General features: G+C 50.1%; 2 protein-coding genes across 2 annotated transcripts in view; one reads left to right on the top strand and one right to left on the bottom strand.

The window, feature by feature from the left end:
• LOC143041071 (uncharacterized) overlaps window positions 1–1719 on the bottom strand; it is a 30717-nt gene extending 28998 nt beyond the window's left edge. Inside the window, exon 1 of the mRNA XM_076212736.1 lies at window positions 1540–1719. Within this exon, the coding sequence (XP_076068851.1) occupies window positions 1540–1611 (72 nt within the window). The 5' untranslated portion in view covers window positions 1612–1719. The remainder of the gene's footprint in view (window positions 1–1539) is intronic.
• An 11392-nt stretch (window positions 1720–13111) lies between these two features.
• Window positions 13112–14701, top strand: LOC143041070 (uncharacterized). The gene has a single exon (XM_076212733.1). It carries the CDS (start codon window positions 13259–13261, stop codon window positions 14690–14692), a length of 1434 nt encoding a protein of 477 aa, XP_076068848.1. The 5' UTR covers window positions 13112–13258; the 3' UTR covers window positions 14693–14701.
• Window positions 14702–24640: the final 9939 nt, after the last annotated feature.

The following is a 24640-nucleotide window of genomic DNA, read 5'->3' as shown; positions in this document are numbered from 1 at the left end:
TCCACCAAGAAAATTGCATCTTACATTCATGTATTATAATTTGCAAAATTAATATTTAATTTTCTAATATATTGCGTAGGTGTGCACAACTAAAATAATACCAAATGTATATTATAATGATGTAGGTACATGTTCAGTTGTGTACATGGACACGATATAGCGTTAGAAAATTATTAATATTGTAAATTATAATGTATCAACACAATATGCAATTTTCTTTGCGGAAATAAAAAACAAAAAAGTTGCTAAAACAGATTTCGTAAGTATCGAAGTTGCGTCAGACGAATGGTACCCCATGTTTATGATAGATGCTGACGTCGAAGAAATGAAAGGATAATAAATTTGTCTAACCTAACGTGTACTTAGTAAATCAGTATCTGTAATTTAAGGTCATCCGGATCATAGTTGTTGTCATCACGGACGTTGGCATCCTGTTCATTCACTCTTTCTGATTGCGGGGTATATAGGTTTTTCATAGTTTGAAGGAATGTCAATGTATGGATTTCAGCTCTATAGCATTCCTTCAAGAATATATACCTCACGAGGTACTGGTTAAAGTACCGAGAGTGTACACCAGGCCTCAACTGGACCGGGCAGACAACACTTGACAAAAGACAAGATGGTGTCCCGGTCCTATGCTAGCGACTTCATTCATTGGTATATTTACTTGTAGCAAGGTATTTTTTATTTTTATTTCTGCCAACAAAATTGCATATGTATTATAATTTATAAAATTAATATTTAATTTTCTAACGCTATATTGCTTCCATGTACAAAACTGAACAAATACCTTGATGTATCATAATTTAGTATTTACGAAATTATTATTAAATTTCTATTACTATAGCATGTAAGTGTGCACTTCTAAAACAAAATTCCTTTTATTCTATTCAGTGGTCTCTGCTTATATATGATTTGAGAGGGACATGTATTATTGAGAAGAGTCAATGCACTTCCATGTAAGTACGGGGTTCACAGTTCAGTATATGTCTGATGTACAATCATTTTAATAACCAATGCTATCACTATTCGATTTTATTTCTATTCAAGTTAATCTAATCAAAAATAGACCTTTTATAACATAAAAGAAAAAGAACAAGGTGTAAATAATTACCCACTCAAATGACAATTGTGACTTGAAACCTAGTCTAGCATAAGATTCCTGGAGATCTCCAATTAATTTTTTTATTCACAACAAAGAAACAGGAGAGGTTAGTTTTAAGGTTCAGTTTCAGCCCTGTAAGACTAGTCACTAATAGGTAAAATAAAAGGAAAATATTCATTGATATATAGGCCTAATCATCTAATGCCATTCATTTCCAGGTTAACTAGTCTAGTACTTAAAATACTCATTCACATCTTTTTTTTACTAATAAATTAATATGAACAAAGCAAAATAACCCTGATGTTTCCAACATTTCCTAAATTTGAGAAGAGTTAAAAAATACATGTAGAAAGTAATCTCTTCCCAAAGCAATCTATTTTTTTTTTACCCAATCTATTTACAGATACTCATCATCCATTAAACTGAAAGATTACTTTTTGGATCTGTGCAGGGTTTGGTGGTGGTTTTCCTCGCTGAGCGGGTTGGTTGGGATATGCCATCGTCATCTTGGCTGGTATACAAAACCCACTTGTATTGAAATATTCTACTTGAAATTCTTGTTTGTCTTGTTTGTCTATCTAGACGCCGCGCAACCAAACAGCAGAAACGTACAGTGCGACTATTCCTAAGGAATACCTTTTCAAATACTTTTCTCAGAGAATATTCTTTCCCACAAAATAAATATTAAAATTACATTGAACATTCCCATACAACATGTAATTGAATATTGTATCACAACCAATAAAAGTTCTGCAGAAAGATTGTGGTATTTGTTGCTTCAAGACAATACACAGGTTCCAATTCCAAAATTTAATTTCGTCTGATAAATTATGATGAATGAATGAACAAGGACTTAGAACCTGCGTAAAGAAATAAAAATCAAACCTTTATTCTGAGAAATCTCAAGTAATGAGACATGAAGTATCATTATCATACCCTTACCACATAAGAAATTTACAAGTTACTGGATCAGAATATGTGTAGGGTTTATATGAGAACACGATTAAAAAAAAATTAGATTCATCTCAAACTGGAATATGCGGCAGTGGTGTGGTCATCGTCATGAACTAGGGGCGCGCAAGTGAATTTTAGTCCTCCTACGTATAACTAACGACAACACCATATACTCTGGTTGAGCTGCCATAGGCAATGCCAATCCTTCGAAGTACTTTCTAACATGACCCACCACTGCTATACACTAGAAGTATGTAAAGCTTTCTAAGACTTCAATATCTTCACCGCATGCATGGATATACTGAACTATATCATCCATTGAGCCCTCATACTCCTGGACCTTGGTCTTAGTCCACGAGACCTGAAGTCCAAGTGGTCTCGCCTTTCTAGGCAGTGACTCATGGGTTACAAAGAGGACTTCCAACGACTCGACAAGAAGGACAGCATCTTAAGCAAACACAAAGGCAGTGACCTTGGCGCTTCCAATGGATGTTCCGCAACGACGCTGATCGACAACTGTATCCAATACCCAGTCCATGCAGGTATTGAAAAGTGGTGGGGCGAGGACACAACTTTGTCTCACTGCTGAATTACCAAGTAAGAAGCTAGACACGCCGCCTCCTTATTTTACAGCACTCTGTTACAGAGTATAAGCCAGATATCAAGTCAATAATCCTTGCAGGAATCCTACGAATTCGCAGATGATCCCATAGCACTCCACGATACTCCGAGTCAACGCCTTCTTGAGATCAACATAAGCTGCAAGAAACCCCTGTTGAAACTCAGTTGTTGACATCTGGCGTAAACCCAGACTGTTCAAGCTTCTGAAACTTTAGTAGATGTGAACGAACCCGTGTTAGTATAACTGGGCAGGCAACGACTCCACAGTATAATGCCGCGTTAGTTACTGCAGTCCTAATGGTCCCCTTTCCCTTCCAGATAAGAACGACCAGACCCTTTTCCAGTTAGAGGGAATGGTATCAGGCTACCAGACATCAGACAGTACCGTATGCAACCCACGGATCATGGCCTCACCCCAGCTTTCACCAACTCCGTACTGATGTTGCATATGCCAGCTGCATCTCCACCCCTTCAACTTACAGTCTCTTTGACTTCCGTCAGAGAGGACGGAAATTCGTCTATCGGTGGATCAGGAACCGCCACTTGAACACCATCGAGGGGGAGCTGTCCACTTCGAGGGTCACCCATGAGCAACTTCTCAAAGTACTTGGCAAAAGGGTTACATCCCTCCACACCTGACACTAACTCGCCATCGACTGTTCGTATTGTGCTCTGGGTCACAGGTTTGGAGCAGAATGTTTTTTTCAGAGCTTGGTAAGCAGGCCTGAGTTAATTTGCATTAAAATGGCCCTCGACATCCTCAGCGATTCCCCTGATGTGCCTCTCCTTATCCATTCTCACGTCCGCCGTTTCTGAGTCTTGTATTGGTTTAAGTCCCCAGCCATTCTAGCAGTACAGCCCAACTCTATACTCCCAATGTCTCCCGCGACACCACATTGCTCTCCGACCTTGGACACTCTTCAGCGCACCACAAGTACAGGAAGATATAAGAAATTTAGAGAGAATAAAAAGGGCAGTAACCAAGTAATTCCAAGGGTGTGGACGGGACAATAACAACTCTGATTAACACTTGTTTTTCATCGTTGCTTACCTGTAATATTACCGGGAGGTTGGGAGTGAAGATAAGATAATATTGTTAGCGAAATCTGAAGTAAAATGGCGTCTATGATGTGGGTCACCATGATCACAAGTGTGGATAGAGTAAATAAAAGTCGAAGTTACGTGATATTTGGTATTATTAAGTTACAATCAACCAATGCAAGCATCTTACTCCTTCTCACTGACCCTAGGTCGTAGCCTGCGGCGTCTATGCCCGGGCATTATGAACATGGATGCATATAGGGTATCTACATGCTAAGATGTTACAGGAAATTTTAGGGCTGAGTACGGATAGAATATATGCATAGGTATACATAGTTATATATCATACGGTGTGGCATCGACGTATTGGTGTCTGTTGTTTGTTGCGCCAGAGTATGCGCGTAGGTATATACGCAGTTATAAATTACACAATACGTTACATTACATTATCGGCTGAAAGAAACCTGCACGGCGAAGCTATAGCGATAATCCCATGCCACACTCCTGGTCATACGGCCACTTCCCGAAGGTTGAGTGTGGTTGGAATTTTCCGCCAGAATCATCAGAAATTTAAAATTCCCGGCTCTGTGCAGGCATGCGCATTGTCAACCCCACCTCCCCCTTCCTACCCCTCCCTTCTTAGCCGGCTCGCCTGAGTCGCCACTTCTGGCGCGGAAACGGACTGAGCGGTATACCCGCTGACGGCCTTTGGTTTTTTGCCGGTGAGTCTGTTTCCTGCTTGTTAATCAACTGATAGTTTCAGCGCTTTCTGCATGGTTGCCGGTTTGTCCCATTCTTCGACCACCCTATTGGTGAACCAGTTGTTGCCTTCTTAAATCTATTTGGTCCGGTTTGTGCCCATTGCTGCGAGTCTGGTGGTGCGGAGGGGGGCGCCCCCGGGGGTCGTCTGGCCTCTCGGCGGCCCCATACCTCCTACGATCAATGATCCTCTAACGCCTCACGGCTTGCATCGTCAGGCCCTAGGCGTAGACTTTGACCTTATACGCTGGCAACCCGTCCCCGTCTCCGAGTCGTCCCTGGTAAACAACCCGGGTCCTCTTGGAGGACAGGGGGACGTGTCTTATGGTACGGAGGGTGGTGCCCCCGAGGGTCATCAGGCCTCTCGGCAGCCCCATACCTCCGACCATCAATGGCCCTCTAACGCCTCACGGCTTGCATCGTCAGGCCCTAGGCGTAGACTTTGACCTTATACGCTCGCAATCCGTCCCCGTCTCCGAGTCGTCCCTGGTATACAACCCGGGTCCTCTCGGAGGATAGGGGGACGTGTCTTATGGTACGGAGGGTGGTGCCCCCGAGGGTCATCAGGCCTCTCGGCAGCCCCATACCTCCGACTATCAATGGTCCTCTAACGCCTCACGGCTTGCATCGTCAGGACCTAGGCGTAGACTTTGACCTTTTCTACTCGTAATCCGTTCCCCATACGTCTTCGGGTCGTCCGTGGTAAGAACCCGGGCCTCTCGGAGGACAGGGGGACGTGTCTTATGGTACGGAGGGTGGTGCCCCCGAGGGTCATCAGGCCTCTCGGCAACCCCATACCTCCGACTATCAATGGTCCTCTAACGCCTCACGGCTTGCATCGTCAGGCCCTAGGCGTAGACTTTGACCTTTTCCACTCGTAATCCGTTCCCCATACGTCTTCGGGTCGTCCGTGGTAAGAACCCGGGCCTCTCGGAGGACAGGGGAACGTGTCTTATGATACGGAGGGTGGCGCCCCCGAGGGTCATTAGGCCTCTCGGCAGCCCCATACCTCCGACCATCAATGGTCCTCTAACGCCTCACGGCTTGCTTCGTCAGACCCTAGGCGTGGACTTTGACCTCTTCCGTCGTCCGACGTCTCCGGGTCATCCGTGGGTGGGTGGCCCGGGGACTCTTGGGGGACGGGGGGGGGGGACGTGTCGGGTGGTGCGGAGGGTGGCGCCCCTGGGGGTCGGCGGGCCTCTCGGCGGCCCCCGTGCCCCCGACCGTCGTGGCCCTCTAGCACCTTTCGGCTTGCCTTTTCGGGCGGGTCCGTGAGCCCACCTTCCTCCCGGAGCCGCTCACGTAGACCCAACAGGAAGTCCCGCTCGAGAAAGAGTTCTATATCTCCTAAGAGGCCTAGGACGCTCAGCTCGTCCACACCCTCCACATTCCGGTCACGGCACCACCCTCCTTCCGTCCCTGATAGGCCCCGTCTTCGACTCTGCCCGATCTCGCTATCCGGCCTTTCAGGCCGCGCAGACCAGAGCATCCCCCTCCCCCCTCCAGAGCAGCCTTCTAACGAGCCTCCGGCTCTGGCCCCCTCTCCCACACTCCCTCCTGGTCCTTCCCTCAGCCCCTCCGCGCCGGCGGCGGGTATAGGACTGAAAGGCCCCTCTCATGAGGAACACCCCCCAACCCCCAATCAGACGACCGTCGGGTTGGGGGACGGGGTGGAGGACCACCTCCGTTCATCTTTACCTTATCCTCCTACCACGACGGACTCTTACGAGATCCGCCCCTTCTCATGGTATGACCTTACATACATCCCCCTTGTGTAGCGGCGAGGGATTTTATTCAGCAAAGATGGGGTCTCGCTTGTTGGAAACGCTCTTCAGTACGGGGTCCTCTCATCACCTGAATGACATCATTTGACGTCTCGATCTGGACTCCATCCTACTAGGCTGTCCAGGCACCCAGGAAATGACACCTCGCTATATCACAATGTGATCCTGTGACGTCAGTGATCCTTTGAAGTCACTATATGATTCTTGGATGTCACGATGTGTTTGTGACATCACGATGTGATCCTATGACGCCGTGATGTGATCCTGTGACGTCACGTGATGCTTTGACATCACAATATGACCCTGTGACGTCGTGATGTAACCCTGTGGCATCACAATGTGACCATGTGACATCACTAATTCTGTAACATTACTGTATGGTCGAGTGGAATTACAATGAAAACATATGACGTCACGATGGGGGTCCTGTGACGTCATTTTGTTGGTGTCGTCACGATATGATTAAATGATGCCACGATGTGATAATAGTTCACGATGTGATCAGGTAACGTCAATATGCGATAAAGTGATGTCACGGTGTGATAAGATGACGTCATTATGTGATAAAATGACGTCACGATGTAGTCCTATGACGTCAGTTTGTGGCCCTGTGACGTCACGAGGCGATCCTATGACACCATGATTAAATCCGGTGACGTCAAAGTATAATCACATGATGTCACTAGGTATTAAACATATGGAAGTCAGCTTGTGGGTGATGAGACGTCACAAACTGCCATAGCACACTATTGGATGAGGACGCTCGCCACGGACTTCGAGGACTTCCCGCGGGAAGATTTGGGGTGAGTTGGATACATACCGAGGGTCCAGGCCCGTCTTAGCGGGAGACGCTCAGGTAACGTCTTCACCCAGGACGAAGCCTCTTGACTAACGCCCACGGACGAGGTCGCTCGGAAACGACCTCGGCCTCGCATGTATGTTGTTATACGTTCTACAATCGATTTTGTGACTTTACTACACCCTCCGGGGATCGGAATCCACCTTGCCCTACTAATTTGATTCTCTTTACCATATCATTGTACCAGACTCACTTTCGGACTCTCGCTTACCCAGAGGATCTTCACGAAACTAGTGAGAGTGGTAGGCGTACGCTGGACGGAAGCAAGCGTCTCCACACTCATGTACCTAGACGGCTTGTTGATGCATTTGCCCACCGGGGAGGGTGCATCGGCCGACATCTCAGTGGCTCTGAGAGTGTTGGCGGACGTGGAGTTCAGGGTGGACTGGGACGGGTCTGCCCTCACTCCCACACAGAGACTTTATTGGCTCGGGATTGAGTGGGACACAGTCGGCGCTCTTCGGGTGCTCCACTGCGCCAAGAGAGCGTGCTTCTCTCACACGTTCTCCCGCCTTCGGTGTGGGGGGGGGGGTGCCTCAACTTCGCGACCCCGGCCCTTCCACTGAGCCGCTTGGGGCGCCGACGGCTGGGATGGGAGGTCGACAGGAGCATACTGCTCCTCCCGCGCGACCTGCCCGGGCCGGTACCCTCAGCACTCCACAGCTTGTTGCGTCCCTGGCTTCGGTCGGGGGCCCTACGCCGGTCGATCCCATAGTCCCCGCCCCCACCTCGAATGGCAGGAGCGGCGGACGCCTCGGACATGGGGTGGGGCTTCCAGTCGAGCTGGAGACATCAAGCTTGCCGGGGATGGTCGGAAGATAGAAGGTCACTACACATCAACCTTCGGGAGCTGATAGTGGTGAAAGAATGACTCGAGCGACACCCCGAATTCTCCTGCATGAGCGTCCGCTTGGACATAGACAATGTGACGGCAGTACAGTGCGTGCAGAGGCAAGGTACGGCTCGACCAGGTCCACTCCTAGCCCTGTCGGAAGACATCTTCGCCGAGGCATCACGCAGGGCCATATCGCTCTCGGCGAAGTATGAGAACGACTGGGCGGACGCTCTATCTAGGTTTCAGGAGACCTCCGTGGTGTGGTAACTACGCCCACAAGTGTTCGAGTCGCTCTCCCTCCGCTACGGCACCCCAGAGGTGGACCTGTTTGCCTCCCCAAACACGACCCAGCTCCACCTCTACCTCACCTACATCCAAAGGACACGCACAGGAGGCCCAGACGCCTTCACGGAGGACTGGAACAGCTGGAAGTACGTATTCATTTTCCTCCTCCAGCGACACCGGTCACCCTGAAGGTGATGCAGACCCTCAGGTCCTTCAAGGGTCAGGTCCTCCTGATAGCTCCCTACTGCCCAACCCAGCCATGGTTCGGGGAGCTAATGAGATGGGGCCCTTCTCCCCTTCTCCCCTTCTACTGGGGTCAGCCTGCCTAGCCAACAGCCTTACCGCGCCTCTCCAAGCGTCACTCCAACTTGATACTTGGAGTTTCTACGGGGAGCTCTCAGCCAACTCTTCTCTACAGAGGCAGCAGACAAGATGCTCAGAGCTCACCTTCCGTCCTCAGTGCGGCAGTGTGGGTCCTGCTGACGGAGATTCCGGAACTGCCTTCGGAGACACGCGATGGTGACCATCTCCGCCAGCACGGTTCTGGACTTCCTGACTTGGCTGGCTGACTCCACCAACAGGGCACCGGCGACTATCTTGCCTCACTATACAGCCCTCACTGATCCGCTACGCTTTGGCATGAACATCCGAGTGCCACAGAGGGCGCGAACCCTCCTAATGAAGGGGATCAGCGCCTCGAGAGACCCGAGACATCAACCGGTCCTGGCCTGGTCCTTGCATCGTCTTCTGCAGTACCTGGCGTTCGAAAGGGCCATTATGGAGGAAGAACACTTCCCTCAACGTGTAGTCTTTCTGCTCGCCTTGACTACGAACTACAGGGCTTCACAGCTGGCGGCAATCACCCGCCACCCGTCCTTCTCCAAACTGGAGGAGGATAGCTCGGCCCTAACCCTCTCTCCATCACCAACATTCCAGGAACGGCCGAGCGGACGACATGATTGGCCCTCTCAGAATACAATCCTTCCGGGAGGGAGGACGCCCACAACCGCTGCGCTCGGTCCGTGCGTTGGAAGACTACGTGGAGCACACGGAAGAGATTTCTGAGGATCATCTCTTCTACAACTCGGAATTTAGGATTCCCCTAACCCCGAGGTCCCGGGCGCACCTGCTTTGCCGCATTTAGGAGAGAGCCGACCCGGGCCATGCCCCGCACGCCAACAGCATCAGGGACTTCGTGGCATCGCTGGCGTTTCTCCGCACCCACTCTGTGAAGCGGGTGCGGGACCTAGGGGCTGGACATCGACGACTCCCTTGGGGACACGGTGTCTCTACCACTCGGTCGCCCCTGTCCCATGTGTCGCCATGGAAACGGCTCCACCCCTCTCATCTCATAAAAAAGGGGGGGGTGGAGGGGGCAAAGGGCGACCGAGGAGTGGGGAGGGGCCCAGGAACCGCTGAACAGGATACGATTTTCGTATAATTTACGCATTGTGTGAACAGTGCAATGTTGTGCATGTCACATTCTTCAGTGTGGGTACTTGACGTTTCTTTTCTCCCCTCTACTGACTGATAAAATGAATAAGTCTCCCATAGGAAAGACACACGTAATAACGGTTTGAATCAGGTTTCACCTCTCCTCCCACCTGTCCTCGTCTCATGCATAGTTTCGCTGTGCAGGTTTCTTTCAGCCGATAATATTTCTTTGTCGCGGCTCGTGCCGCTTAAATTGTTTTTATCGGCTTAAGAAACCTGCACAGATTTAGGGCCCCTCCCTCCTCCCACAGGCGAAGCCTTCATTTCTCACTGAAGTGACGACTCAGGCGAGCCGGCTAAGAAGGGAGGGGTAGGGAGGGGGAGGTGGGGTTGACAATGCGCATGCCTGCACAGAGCCGGGAATTTTAAATTTCTGATGATTCTGGCGGAAAATTCCAACCACACTCAACCTTCGGGAAGTGGCCATATGACCAGGAGTGTGGTATGGGATTATCGTTATAGATTCGCTGTGCAGGATTCTTAAGCCGATAAAAAATATTTAAGCGGCACGAGCCGCGACAAAGAAATATTATATTACAACCGCTACACGTCTGCAAATTAGTGGTATGGGGGATATTGAAGTTCAGGCTCTGGCCGAAAAAACGTTCTGCAATCACCATAGACAAATCTGCAGCGGCCAATTTACAGTCTTTATTATTATTTTCTTATTCTTCAATTTCTGCCTTTTGTCCAGCACTATCGAAATTAGAGTGTTTGGCATTACCAACAAGCCGATTCAGTCAAAGGAATCTATCTAAACATCCTAATAATCTCGACTTCGAACTGCAAAAGGATCACGTCCCGACGGAGTCCTTAAAAGCTGACGTGAAAGTGAAAGATCGTCGACGTTCAATATTTGCCACTGGTGCGCAGCTAGATTTTCTACGAAACAACAAAACATGGTACCCCGATGGAGCGTTTGAGATATGCAAATTCAAATTACCGCAGGCGTGCTTACCGACCCCCCCTCCCCCCCAAAAAAAAAGAAAGAAAAAAAACTCTTCAAATGTATGATCCAGAGAAGTATAATCAGAACAGCTGATGGCAAGTTAATGTCAGCTGTTTTCGAGCGACGCATTCGTCGAAAGTAAGGATTGCACAAAACAGGTGCTCCTTGCATTCGTATTTATGTGACGTCTGGGAGAAAGAAACATGATCAGGAGGCGATACATGAGCTGAAGGCTGTATTGGGGAATGCCCATGCTTGCAGTATTGTAAATCACTTCGAAATTGTGATGTGAATAGCCTTTCTGGGAGTTTTTCTCAAAGTGATCATGGGCTAACTAATTCACTGGACAAAATTCGTTTGGCGGAAGCCCCAGGGAATGGGTCTACAGAATGCATTCTTGAATGACAAACGTTCATGGATTCACCAAAAAGCCGATGGATTTACTGTTCACACCACCAGAGCACATCCCCAGAGTATTCGATGACCTCAAGACAAAGGCAATCTTGCCAACTATGGAACGTCTAGTCAGTACCAACTGGCACCTATTTGCGTGGAGTATCTTTAGGTCGCCAACACGAATCAACAATGATATCGAGGAGTGGTTTCATGCCATTAATCGCAGGGCAGGTGATCGGTGTGGCCTATCTTTTAACCAACTCATTGAGTTGCTCCACAATGAGACAAGGATCGCGAATCTTCAAACCCGCGTCTAATCGGAAGGCAAGCTATGCTGGGTACAAGAGGAAAAGTCCTTTCATTAATAGAAATAAGATTTGTTTTGGCAGGCCTATAACGCCAAGAAGAAAACTGAAGAGCAGCTTCTGAAGGCATGTTCTCACATGAACGGTCCTCTTTTTCGGCTGTAGTTGTTTGCAGACTCGTTAAAGTAGAATTCCTCCAGATTAACGAGACTCAACAGTTCCCTTTTCTAGGCTGACGTTTGTGGATAAACTGGGGGAGAGGTAGTCCTAGGCCTATTTAGCCCACCTGATGATCCCTAGAGGGATGAAACGGCAGGGTTGGGAAGTTTCAAATAGCGAACACATGCAGCGAAACAACCAAACAGTGTAGCAAAACGACCGAATCAGTGTTGTGAAATGACCGAACTAATGTAGCGTGCTATGTGACTGCCAGTTCGGTTTTCGACCCGGGCGTTGTGTTGAGTACGTCATTTCCATCATCACTCACGGTCTGGTATAAAGGCAAATTGAACCAAAGGTACAAATTGTACCACTACTTCGACTTTGCCCTGCTGTTCACACAGTTGCTCAGCAACTCTGGACGACAGGACAATAACACTAAAGTAGCGGGTTTGTTTATCCCTACCTTTTGTATCTAAGGCTTGAGTACCTCAGGGCGCTGCCCTTGTCCCCACTCTGCATTAGCAGACACTATATACTGGAGGGCTCTTTGCATCTAATGTAGAACACAATAGACGGGGCACACGCATGGGAGAAATAGTGACGCATCAAGACTAACGCGTCGTATTGCAAAGTTTTATACTTCCACAGCAGCAAAACGAACAATCACGATTACTCCCTCCATCCACCCCTCCCTCCCGTAGCATTTGGTGCAGTTCCACTTGTAATACATTAAAGCACCCAATTCATTTGATTACCGTGTTCAAAATAAAGTTTGGTAAGTGAACTAAGCGATGAAAGAAATACAAAGCTTATATTAGAATATGATATTCAGGAATTTCATCTTAGCATAGAATAAAAGAGATAACTTTTGCAAATTCAAAGAAATATGTCTCATAAAAACCATGGTTATGAAAACTAAACACTGTATAACATCTACATTAATAGAACTAATTTTATTGTTGACAGTACAGATAACTAATACATCTGTATACCATACATACTGTTACGAAAGCGGCCCCTATTGCATCCTGTCGACATCGTGACATCGGAGATGACGCTTTCGTCGTGATCCTTGGCGCCAAAGATGGACGCCACCTGGAAGCACGTGACGTCGAGCAGCGACTGTGATTGGTCGAGGCGTGCTTGGCGGGACTGCGTGGGCACGCGATCCCGGGGAGGAGCGAGACGAGCAGGACAGGTGACGGGAGAAGGCGTCGTGGTTCTCGCTCGGATTATTATTGCGTTTGTAAGCTGTAGCGAGGCTTCAAGTAGCCTTTCGAGGGTTGGCAAGTGACCCGAGGTGCCTCCTACAGCCCAGTATTCTTTTGTAGTGGCTCTGTGTAAATAGAGGATATAAGTCTACTTTGCGTTTTCGTCGCCTTGAGAACTCACCACGGGACGAGGTGGCGAGTGTGAGCGGGCGAAGCTCGCTCGAAACATTACCGTCACGTCTCTTGAATGCAACGGACCTATGAATTGAAATCGGGTGACAAACCTCCAGTCTCCTGGGGGGGGGGGGGGTTCGTTACAGTGGCGTCAGAAGTGGGATATGTAAGTGTAAGTGCATTTTAAGTGCGTCGCGGTGATCTATCGAGTGTGAGCGGGAAAAGCCGCGATCATTTTGTCGTGACAGGTGACAGGTCCAAAGTGTTGTGCCCAGGTAAGTGGTATTGTGGTCGTTTTCAGTGCCGTAGAGTTATTACACTAGCATGGCTAATATGGAAACCACACTAGCAGACGTTATAAGGGCTATGGCGGAGCAAGGAAGGACACAGCACGCTGAACTGCAAGCAATGGTAAACCATGCTTTATCGGAGCAAGGAAAAGCACAGCAAGCCGAAATTCAAGCTGTGGCGAACCGTGTTGACAGTGTGTTCAAACAGGTGTTTGGACTCGTTAAGGAGGAGTGCTCGCGGGTGAAAGGAGAAGTTTTAGAGGCAGTTTTCACCAAGGACGAGGTGAAGGGAGAGGTGGAAAAAGTGGCCAGTGACCTTAGGAGGTATGTGGATGAAGTTGTGGCAGCACAAGTGCCCCCTGCCCTCTTCCGGCATGAGGATACGCTGCCCCGGGAGAGTGAGCAAGCTAGCGAGGCGGAAGATAGTGACGAGGACGAAGCTAATAGTCGGCACGAAGGACTCAAGAGCCGTTCTCCATTGGCAAAGGCGTTTCCGTCTCCCCCAGGTGCCCCGGCGAATGTTTTGTCGCCTCCGCCATCCCCGCCAGCCTCGGTAAAGTCGGGCCTCTCGGCTGCCAGCTCCACGTCACGGAGGCTAGGGAGTGGGACGAGGCGCCGCCCGCAGGAGTTCGACGGGACAGTGTCTTGGGAAGCGTACAAGACACAGTTCGAGCTCCTGGCTAGCGCCCACCAGTGGAGTCGACCTGAGATGGCCATGCAGCTTGTGTGGGCGCTCAAAGGCCCAGCGTTGGAAGTCCTGAACCAACTACCAGCCACCCAGCGGAGCTCCTATCGTAAGGTGACGGCGGCGTTGGAGAGGAGGTACGGGCATCAGCATCAAACTGAGGTGTTCAGGACAAGGTTCCGGGCCCGGGTAAGAGGCCCGGGAGAGACCCTGACACGCTTAGCGCAGGATTTGGAGGTATTGGTGCGCCGTGCGTACCCGGAGGCCAGTGAGGAGATGATCACCATTCTCTTGCGGGATCAGTTTGTTGACGCTATCGATAACCAGCAGCTGAGGATATACGTCCAGCAGGCGCACCCCAAGGACCTACAGGAGGCCCTGGCGAGGGGCCTGGAGATGGAGTCGTTTCTCCGGATTACGCGGGAGCGACCCAGCTGGAACAGTGACTCATACAAGGTGAGAGCAAAGAAGGGGAAAGTGGACAAATCCCCCTCTAGACCTGCATCACCCTCAGGTGAGTTCTGGGGTAAATGCTACTCGTGTGGGCAACAAGGGCATTCCAAAAAGTACTGCCCGCAGGGAACGCACGGCGGAAAGGCTGTCGGTGCTGGAGCAGGGCCGCATCGGTACAAACCCTGTTGCTGGAGTTGTGGTGAGGGGTATAAGACGGCAGGGTGTGCCATCGTCTCCGACAAGGATAGCAAGAAGGTAGCGGGAAACTGGGAGGGGCTGGCGGTAGGGGTCGAATACCAGCCGGAAGACGGGAGACCCCAGTCCGTTTAAGTTGCCGCGCCGAGGGCGCCCGGACCGTTCAGGTAGGCGGGCAAGTGGACGGTAAGTCTTGCTGCTTCACGGTGGACTCGGGCGCAGAACGCACCTTCGTGCAGGACGGCATGGTGGCAACTGGACGACCCCCGGTGGCCCAGCAACAGCTGTGTGGGATTACGGGGCACTGCACGCAGCTGAGGGGACCAGTGCATGCCAGGGTAACGGTTGGCAACACTGAGGAGCATCTTCCTGTTTTTGTAGCTGACGTCGGGGAGAACTTGCTCGGTCTAGACTACCTCCAGCAAAGCAGGGCGGTGCTGGATTTCGGGGAGATGACCATGTCGGTCGGAGGTGACGTGGTGCCGCTTAGGGAGGGCGCCGTTGACGCAGAGGAAGCCCACACTGTACCACCACCCGAAACCAGCCACCGTTGCCGTCTAAGTGAGGAGCAGGAAGGGGAAAGCCTGGGCCCGGACGAGGGTGGTGGACAGGCGACTATGATCACGGAAGGTCACTTCGAGGACACGCAGGGGGCAACACTGAAGTCCCACCTCATCTGCAGGATCTATTGCAGAGGAGCTCGGTATGTCTGTCTGGGGAACAGGTTGACGAGGTGAGGAAAGTGTTGACACGGTATGCAGACGTCTTCTCGAAGGGGGATACCGACCTGGGCCGGACCAGCCTGGTGAAACACCGCATACACACAGGGGATAGTCAGCCGGTCAAGCTGCCGCCCCGAAGGATCGCACCTGCCCGTCGGCTGGAAGTGGAGAAAGCCGTGGAGGAACTGCGCGCGCAAGGGGTAATTGAAAAGTCGGCTAGTCCCTGGAGTGCGGCCGTCGTACTCGTTAAGAAGAAGGATGGGTCCACCAGGTGTTGTGTGGACTATCGGGGCCTTAACGCGGTGACAACCAAGGACTCGTACCCTCTACCGAGGGTGGATGACACTCTTGACGCGCTCGCGGGAGCCCAGTGGTTCTCGACCTTGGACTTGAAGTCTGGTTACCATCAAGTGGAGGTAGCGGAGGAGGACAGAGAGAAGACAGCCTTCTCGTATGGGCAGGGGCTATATCAATTCAAAGTGATGAGTTTTGGCCTAGTGAATGCCCCGGCAACCTTTGAGCGCCTGATGGAGCGTGTGTTGGATGGGCTGCTCTGGAAAAGCGCCCTGGTATATTTAGACGATGTGCTAGTGTATGGGAATTCATTTGAGTGTGCTCTGGAAAGGCTTAAGGTAGTATTGGATAGGTTTAGGGCAGCAAATGTGAAACTCAGCCCGAAGAAGTGCTGCCTTTTTCAGAGGGAGGTGCCTTTTCTGGGGCACATAGTGAGTAGTGAGGGGGTGAAAACAGACCCTGGTAAGGTAGAGTCGGTTAAGGAGTGGCCGGTTCCGCGCAGTGTGACGGAAGTGCGCGGGTTTATTGGTTTGTGTACGTACTACAGGCGGTTCGTCAAGGGGTTCGCACAAATCGCAGTACCACTCCACCACTTGACTCGGAAAGGGGCCTCCTTTCACTGGAGTGAAGAATGTCAACGGGCCTTTGATACATTGAAGGAGGCTCTCGCTAACTCCCCTGTGTTGCCGTACCCGGACCCCACGAGACCGTACGTGTTGGAGTGTGACGCAAGTGCTGAGGGAGTAGGGGCTGTCTTGTCTCAGGAGAAAGATGGACAGGAGTGGGTCGTATCCTACTTTAGCAGGAAGTTCTCAGCACCAGAGAGGAATTATTGCGTCACCCGTAAGGAGTTGTTGGCGGTGATTCTGGCGATTGATCACTTCCATCCTTACCTGTACGGGGCCAAGTTCAAGATTAGGACCGACCACGCCGCTCTGAGGTGGCTCAAAAACCTCAGAAATCCGGAGGGGCAGTTGGCTAGGTGGATTGGGAAGCTGGAGCAGCACGACTACCACATCGAGTATCGGCCAGGGAACATGCATAACAATGCTGACAGCCTGAGCCGCCGTCCCTGCGATAGCGACTGTAAGCATTGTAGCCGCCGTGAAACGGAACCTGTGAGCGTGAAGGCTGCTGCTCTTGCTGTTGACACGAAGTGGGGAGAGGACCTCAGGCAGGCCCAGCGAGATGACGCTGATATTGGGCCCATAGTGACACTGAGGGAGGAGGGTGAAGAAAAACCGCCTTGGGAAAGTGTGGCACCGCTAAGCCCGGCAGCGAAGGCGTTGTGGCAACAATGGTCAGTGTTGCGAGTGAGTGAGGGTGTGCTGCAGCGGCAGTGGCACTCGTGTGACGGCAGTATATCCTTCTGGCAAACCATTGTTCCCATTAGTATGAGGGAAGCGTTAGTGCGCGAGGCTCACAGTGGCAGTGCGAGTGGCCACTTCGGTGTGAAGAAAACCCTGGGGCGTTTAATGCAGCGAGTGTACTGGGTGGGCATGCGGAAGGACGTGAGCGAGTGGTGCAAATCTTGCGACGTGTGCTGTGGAAAGATGGGCCCCGGGAGGAGGTCAGCTGCTCCCTTACAAGTGTATCAGGTTGGGGCGCCTATGGAGAGGGTGGCGGTGGATATCCTAGGGCCATTTCCTCAGACGGTCCGAGGTAACCGCTTCGTGTGTGTGGCCATGGATTATTTTACGAAATGGCCGGAGGCATACCCGCTGCCGAACCATGAGGCCGCCACCGTGGCAGGCGTGTTAGTGGACGAGTTTTTCGCCCGGTTTGGAGCTCCGCACGAGCTACACTCCGACCAAGGAAGGGAGTTTGAGTCGGCAGTATTCCGGGAGTGCTGTCAGTTGCTGGGCATCAAGAAGACTCGCACCACGCCCCTGCGGCCGCAGTCGGACGGCATGGTGGAACGCTTCAACCGCACGCTGGGGCAGGAGTTGGCGAAGTGTTGCCAGGAGAGTCAGGAAGAGTGGGACTTAAAAATCCCCCTGCTTCTATGGGCCTACCGTTCAGCTGAACATGAGGCAACCGGGTACACGCCAGCCCGGTTGATGTGCGGGCGGGAGCTGCGGATGCCAGTGGACCTTGTGACTGGCAGGCCGCCGGACGAGGACATGCCCACTTCGGTCACCCAGTACGCAGCGGCCCTCCAGGACCGCCTCCGTGAGGTGCACCATCAGGTGAGATCTAACCTGAAGGTGTCGGGCGAGGCGATGAAGGATCGGTACGACCGTCGAGCCACGTCACCGCCCTTTAACGAGGGGGATCAAGTGTGTTTGCACAACCCTAGGAGTAAGAAGTGGTTGTCTCCGATTCTCCAGAGCCCCTGGGAGGGGCCATATGTGGTGGAGAAGGTCATCTCGGACGTCACCTTCAGGATCCGCCAGGGGGCAAGGAGGAGAGCATTGGTGGTGCATGCTGATAGGCTGTGGAGGTACCACGGTCCTGGCAACTTCTCCTGGGGGGAGCAAGCTTCTCAATCGAGCAGCGACGAGGAGGACGGGGACCGAAACCTGGGGGACGACGAGCCATGGATGGTGGGAGACGACGCGTCACTGACGGTGGGGGCGGACGGAGACCCGGACCCGAGGAGGACCGCGTCACTGGTGCTGGAGGAGATTGCAGCAGAGGAGCTGTGTCCCTTAGAGGGGGCACTCACAGACGTCGACGCTGGGTTCGTGGTAAGGAGACCCAGGCGGGAACGTCGTCTACCGGTATGGAGTGAAGATTACGTCCTTAGTTAGTTCTGTGATACCAAAAAGTAAATTTTTAGTTTCTCTTTTTTGTGATGTATGTATGTATGGATGAGGGAGTTGGGGAGCGAGGTTGCTCCATCTCTTTACAGGTGGGGGTAGTGTTACGAAAGCGGCCCCTATTGCATCCTGTCGACATCGTGACATCGGAGATGACGCTTTCGTCGTGATCCTTGGCGCCAAAGGTGGACGCCACCTGGAAGCACGTGACGTCGAGCAGCGACTGTGATTGGTCGAGGCGTGCTTGGCGGGACTGCGTGGGCACGCGATCCCGGGGAGGAGCGAGACGAGCAGGACAGGTGACGGGAGAAGGCGTCGTGGTTCTCGCTCGGATTATTATTGCGTTTGTAAGCTGTAGCGAGGCTTCAAGTAGCCTTTCGAGGGTTGGCAAGTGACCCGAGGTGCCTCCTACAGCCCAGTATTCTTTTGTAGTGGCTCTGTGTAAATAGAGGATATAAGTCTACTTTGCGTTTTCGTCGCCTTGAGAACTCACCACGGGACGAGGTGGCGAGTGTGAGCGGGCGAAGCTCGCTCGAAACATTACCGTCACGTTTCTTAAATGCAACGGACCTGGGAATTGAAATCGGGTGACAAACCTCCAGTCTCCTGGGGGGGGTTCGTTACAATACTATCACCTCATTTCTGAAAAGTAATTTCGCCAAGCCTTGGCAACGTCCACAGGAGCGGATATACACGGGTTCCACGGCGAGCACAAGTGAAGATGACATTTGAGGAATTATTATTTATTGATTTCAACGCATGGTGACTCATGAAACACTCATGGAAATGGTAGATTTAGATGCCCCCACACCGGTAATGAATGAAAAAAGTGGGCGACAGGAAGAGGAGAGAGAGAGAGATGGCAGCCGGTAGTGAGAGAGAAAAAGGAGAATATTACGCGAGAGAGAGAGAGAGAGAGAGAGAGAGAGAGAGAGAGAGAGAGAGAGAGAGAGAGAGAGGGAGGGAGAGAGGGAGGGAGAGAGGGAGAGAGGGAGGGAGAGAGGGAGGGAGAGAGAGGGAGGGAGGGAGAGAGAGAGAGAGAGAGAGAGAGAGAGAGAGAGGGAGAGAGAGAGAGAGAGAGAGAGAGAGAGGGAGAGAGATATGGCGGGTAGATAGAGATATATGGCGGGGGTGTGGGAAAGAGTGAGACAGAGAGGGACACACACACACACACACACACACACACACACACACACACACACACACACACACACACACACACACACACACACACACACACACATACATTTGGAACAAACTGGACAATGAAATAGTGTACGCAAAAACCATTCATGAGTTTAAGAGCAAACTAGACACTGCGAGATACAAAGGCGGGACACCACGAGCGTAGCTCCCCTTCCCGAAAAATACAACTAGGTAAAGACACACACACACACACACACACACACACACACACACACACACACACACACACACACACACACACACACACACACATATATATATATATATATATATATCAAAGGCTTTTCCCCCTTACAGGGGGGGGGGTAGCCAAAAAGAAAAAGGTATAGAAACCACTCCCACCCATTCCATCCCCTATATATTCCACTCCCCTCCACCCTCCACCCTCCCTCTCATCTTGGCACCTCCTGGATGATGGGTCATCCCTGCATCCTGTCCACTGCCATAGGTGAGAAGCAGTGTCGCAAGATACAGCACATCCACAACAAGGCCGCTTCATTAATTCGGCGACCCCCTCTCCGTCCCCTCATGCAGAAAAGGAGAAGACGGGGAGAAATCCCTTCGAGCTGCGTCAAATTATTTCTCATACATACTTTCTCACCCTCCACCCCCCACCCACTCCCCTTCATGCATCACAACATCATCCATACACAACCCTTCTCCATTCACCCCTATCTTCTGTCCTCTCCCGTCCTTCCTCAACAGACATTCCTCTCTTTTGTAATGTCCATTTTACCTCATCCATCCATCTCATCCTATGACGTCCCCGCATATTCACTCCTTCCACCTCTGCCTTCCACACCTCTTTTACTAATCTTTCTTCATTCATTCTTTCCATGTGTCCAAGCCATCCTAATACTCTTTAATCACCCCTATCTCCCAGCTCCCAATCCACCCCTGTTCTCCTCCTCACCTCCTCATTTCTCACTCTATCTAGCCTAGTAACCCCTATCATACTTCTCAGACACCTCATCTCAAACACATTCAAACTCCTTCTCTCTTCCTCTCTTATGTTCCAAGTTTCTGCCCCGTACAGTGCTGTCAGCACAATCACTCCTTCATATAACCTCCTCTTAGCATCCATTCCCAAATGTCTATTTCTCATTACACTTTTTAATCCACTAAGGCATTTACTCACTTCTCTCAATCTACATTTCACCTCCACCCCCATTCCTCCCTTTCCTGCCACATTTGCACCCAAGTATCTAAAACTATCCACTTCCTACAGTCTCTCTCCCTTAATGCTCACTTCCAGCCTGCTGTCACTCTCTCCTCTTGTACATCTCATCACCTTGCTTTTGCCCACATTTTTCTTCAGCTTCCTTCTTTCACACACCTTCTCAAACTCTGTTACTAACTTCCTCAATCCCTCCTCTGATCCTGCTATAAGCGCAGTGTCGTCAGCAAACAACAACTGGCTTATTCCCACTTTTCTCCATTTTCTTTAACCATCTCCAACCCCTGACCCACTACCCTTGCATTCACCTCTCGCACCACCCCATTCATGTATAGATTGAACAGTCAGGGTGACACAACACATCCCTGACCATTCACTCTCTCCATTTCTAATCCTAACACAAGCTCTATTACTCTCGTAAAAAATCTTGACTGCTCCTATAGCTTTCCTCCTATCCCATATATCTGCAATACCTCCCACAGTGCCTTCCTGTCTACCCTGTCGTAAGCCTTTTCCAAATCCATAAAAGCTCAAAAAGACATCCTTACCTTTTCCTATAGCTTTCTCACATATCTGTCTTACCACAAAAATCTGATCTACACATCCCCTACCTGTCCTAAATCCACACTGTTCCTCACCAATTACTCCCTCTGTTCCTCTCCTAATCCACTCAATCAAGATCCTACCATAAACCTTCCCAACTACACTCAAAAAGCTGATCCCTCTGAAACTACTACACTCACACTTGTCCCCCTTTCCCTTGTAAAGCGGAACTATACAGGCACTCCTCCAGTCCTTCAGCACTCTACCCTCTCTTAAACAAACATTGAATAACCTCACCAGCCAGTCCACCATAACTGTACCTCCTTTCTTCAGACACTCTGCATGACATCCATCCAACCCAGGTGCCTTACCTGCTCTCATCATCTTAACAGCTGCTTTCACTTCACCTTTCCCTATTTCTCCTCCATTTTCCTCACTCATCACTCTCATTTTCTTAGTGCTTCCCATTGCAACTACCTTTCCCTTCCTATCCTCCTTCACATTTAGCAAGTCCTTAAAATACTCTACCCACCTTCCTCTCACTGCCTTCTCTTCCATTATCATCTCTCCATCTGCACCTTTTACCTTTTCTTCTCTTCCTGATTCACCTCCTCTTCCTCTCTTAATTTCTTCCCAGAACATCTTTTTATTACTTTCAAAGTTTTCTGTCATACTCTTATCCCATTTCACATCTGCTCTCCTCTTTGCTTCCTTTATCTTATGCTTAACTTTCCTTCTCTTTACTTTGTACCTCTCATACGATTCCCTCGTCCTAATTTGTAGCCAATCTATGAAAGCCTGCTTCTTCTCTTCTACACCCTTCTTTGCTTCCTCATCCCACCACTTACTACCCTTCCTTCTATTTCCTCCCGCCCTCCTTGTTCCACACATCATCTTATCACCTTATGACTCCCTCATTGAACCATCCCCATTCCTCCTCCACTCCTAGTTCAACTCCATCCTTCACTCCCTCCCACTCCTCTCCCAGCTTCTTATACTCCTTCTCCTTTTCATTCTCATTTAAGCAGTTCACTCTAAGTACCTTCCTACCTTCTGCCCTTTTCCTTTTTCTCCACCTATTCTCTACTCTCAATTTACCTTCCACCAGAAAAATATCTAATATTCCCCCACTCTCTCCCCTTAGAACATGTACATCCTTAACTCTTCCTACCATACTCCTGGTCACCACCTGGGCTGTGGAGTTGGAGTCGGAGTCGTGGAGTCGGAGTCGAAAGCAATTACGGTGTCGCTGGAGTCGGAGTCGGGGTCGGTAAAATATACCGATTCGGACTCCAGTTAAATTTACACTTTATAAGGCCTTCGTTTAGTCTGTAGAGTTATGCAGTGCACACTCCTTATAAGTAGATTGCATATAAAACATAATTTTATAAAATGTAATAAATCTCATCGTCTTATCTTCGTAGTCATTCCACTAAACCCCCAAAACGTCCTTGTGCAACGCTGGCTTTCAAATTTATACATAGACCGATAAACATCCAAAGTATTACTTAAATAAATTAAATAAACACCTCTTTTTTACACCTTCTGTTGACACACATTCACGGGAGCTGTAATATCCCTGTCAAGTTCCTTAATAAAGCGTCGTTTCCACCACTCCATCAGTTTGGTGGTTTCTCCCACTGCTGTTTGCCAAACAGTAGGATAATTATGATTTCAACTGTAGACTAACGCAATAATACTATCTTTTCTCTCCTTTCCCCTTCTTCTTTTTTCCTCTATACTTTTTAACATTGAATTATTGAAATAAGGATATTTAAAGTTGAACAAAAAAATCACGTTTCAAACATGTTCAGCTGTATCTTGTTTTGTACTCGTATCGATAAGATCGGTTCCAGAACCAAAGTAATGTCCATCGCAATAATCGCATAGCAGTACCAGTATATAGTTAAACCAAGAGGTATTTGTGTCAGTAATGTCAGTACATTAGGACAAAAGAAGGCATGAAAACATATGAAGGATAATGATACCCAAAAAGTATGTATGATACATATACCTTTCAGTATCATACATGTTCAGCTGTAACACTCGACCCTGTACCGTACTCGTATCAATAAGGTTTATTTTCTCTATATTATTTCTTTGTCGCGGCTCGTGCCGCTTAAATTCTTCTTATCGGCTTAAGAAACCTGCACAGCGAAGCTATAGCGATAATCCCATACCACACACCAGGTCATATGGCCATTTCCCGAAGGTTGAGTGTGGTTTGAATTTTAAGCCAAAATCATCGGAAATTTAAAATTCCCGGCTCTGTGCAGGCATGCGCATTGTCGACCCCACCTCCCCCTCCCTATCCCCTCCCTTCTTACCCGGCTAGCTCGAGCCGGGCGTTGCGTCACTTCAATGAGAAATGAAGGCTTCGCCTGTGGGAGGAGGGAGGGACCCTAAATCTGTGCAGGTTTCTTAAGCCGATAAGAAGAATTTAAGCGGCACGAGCCGCGACAAAGAAATATTATCGGCTGAAAGAAACCTGCACAGCGAAGCTATGCATGAGACGAGGACAGGTGGGAGGAGAGGTGAAGCCTGAATCAAACCGTTATTACGTGTGTCTTTCCTATGGGAGACTTATTCATTTTATCACTCAGTAGAGGGGAGAAAGAAACGTCAAGTACCCACGCCGAAGAATGTGACATGCACAACATTGCACTGTTCACACAATGCGTAAATTATACGAAATTTGTATCCTGTTCAACGGTTCCTGGCCCCCCCCCCACTCCTCGGTCGCCCTTTGCCCACTCCACTTTTTTGAGATGAGAGGGGTGGAGCCGTTTCCATGGCGACACATGGGACAGGGGCGACCGAGTGGTAGAGACACCGTGTCCCCAAGGGAGTCGTCGATGTCCAGTCCCTAGGTCCCGCACCCGCTCCACAGAGTGGGTGCGGAGAAACTCCAGCGATGCCACAAAGTCCCTGATGCTGTGGGCGTGCGGGGCATGGCCCGGGTCGGCTCTCTCCCAAAAAGCGGAAGGGCAGGTGCGCCCGGGACCTCGGGGTTAGAGGAATCCTAAATTTCGAGTTGTAGAAGAGATGATCATCAGAAATCTCTTCCGTGTGGTCCACGTAGTCTTCCAACGCACGGACCGGGCGCAGTGGATGTGGGCGTCCTCCCTCCCGGAAGGATTGTATTCTGAGAGGGCCGATCATGTCGTCCGCTCGGCCGTTCCTGGCCAGGAATGTTGGTGATGGAGAGAGGGTTAGGGCCGAGCTGTCCTCCTCCAGTTTGGAGACGGACGGGTGGCGGGTGATTGCCGCCAGCTGTGAAGCCCTGTAGTCCGTAGTCAAGGCGAGCAGAAAGGCGACGCGTCGAGGGAAGTGTTCTTCCTCCATAATGGCCCTTTCGAACGCCAGGTACTGCGGAACA

This window comes from Oratosquilla oratoria, chromosome 30 (assembly GCF_046742065.1).
Source record: "Oratosquilla oratoria isolate Oo_2021 chromosome 30, ASM4674206v1, whole genome shotgun sequence".
NCBI lineage: Eukaryota > Metazoa > Arthropoda > Malacostraca > Stomatopoda > Squillidae > Oratosquilla > Oratosquilla oratoria.
Note: the sequence above shows the minus strand (reverse complement) of the source record. Positions and strands in the feature narration are given on the sequence as shown.

What these genes read in the sequence shown, in the direction of transcription:
- LOC143041070 (XM_076212733.1), top strand. Translation starts at nt 13,259, where the DNA reads ATGGCTAATATGGAAACCACACTAGCAGACGTTATAAGGGCTATGGCG.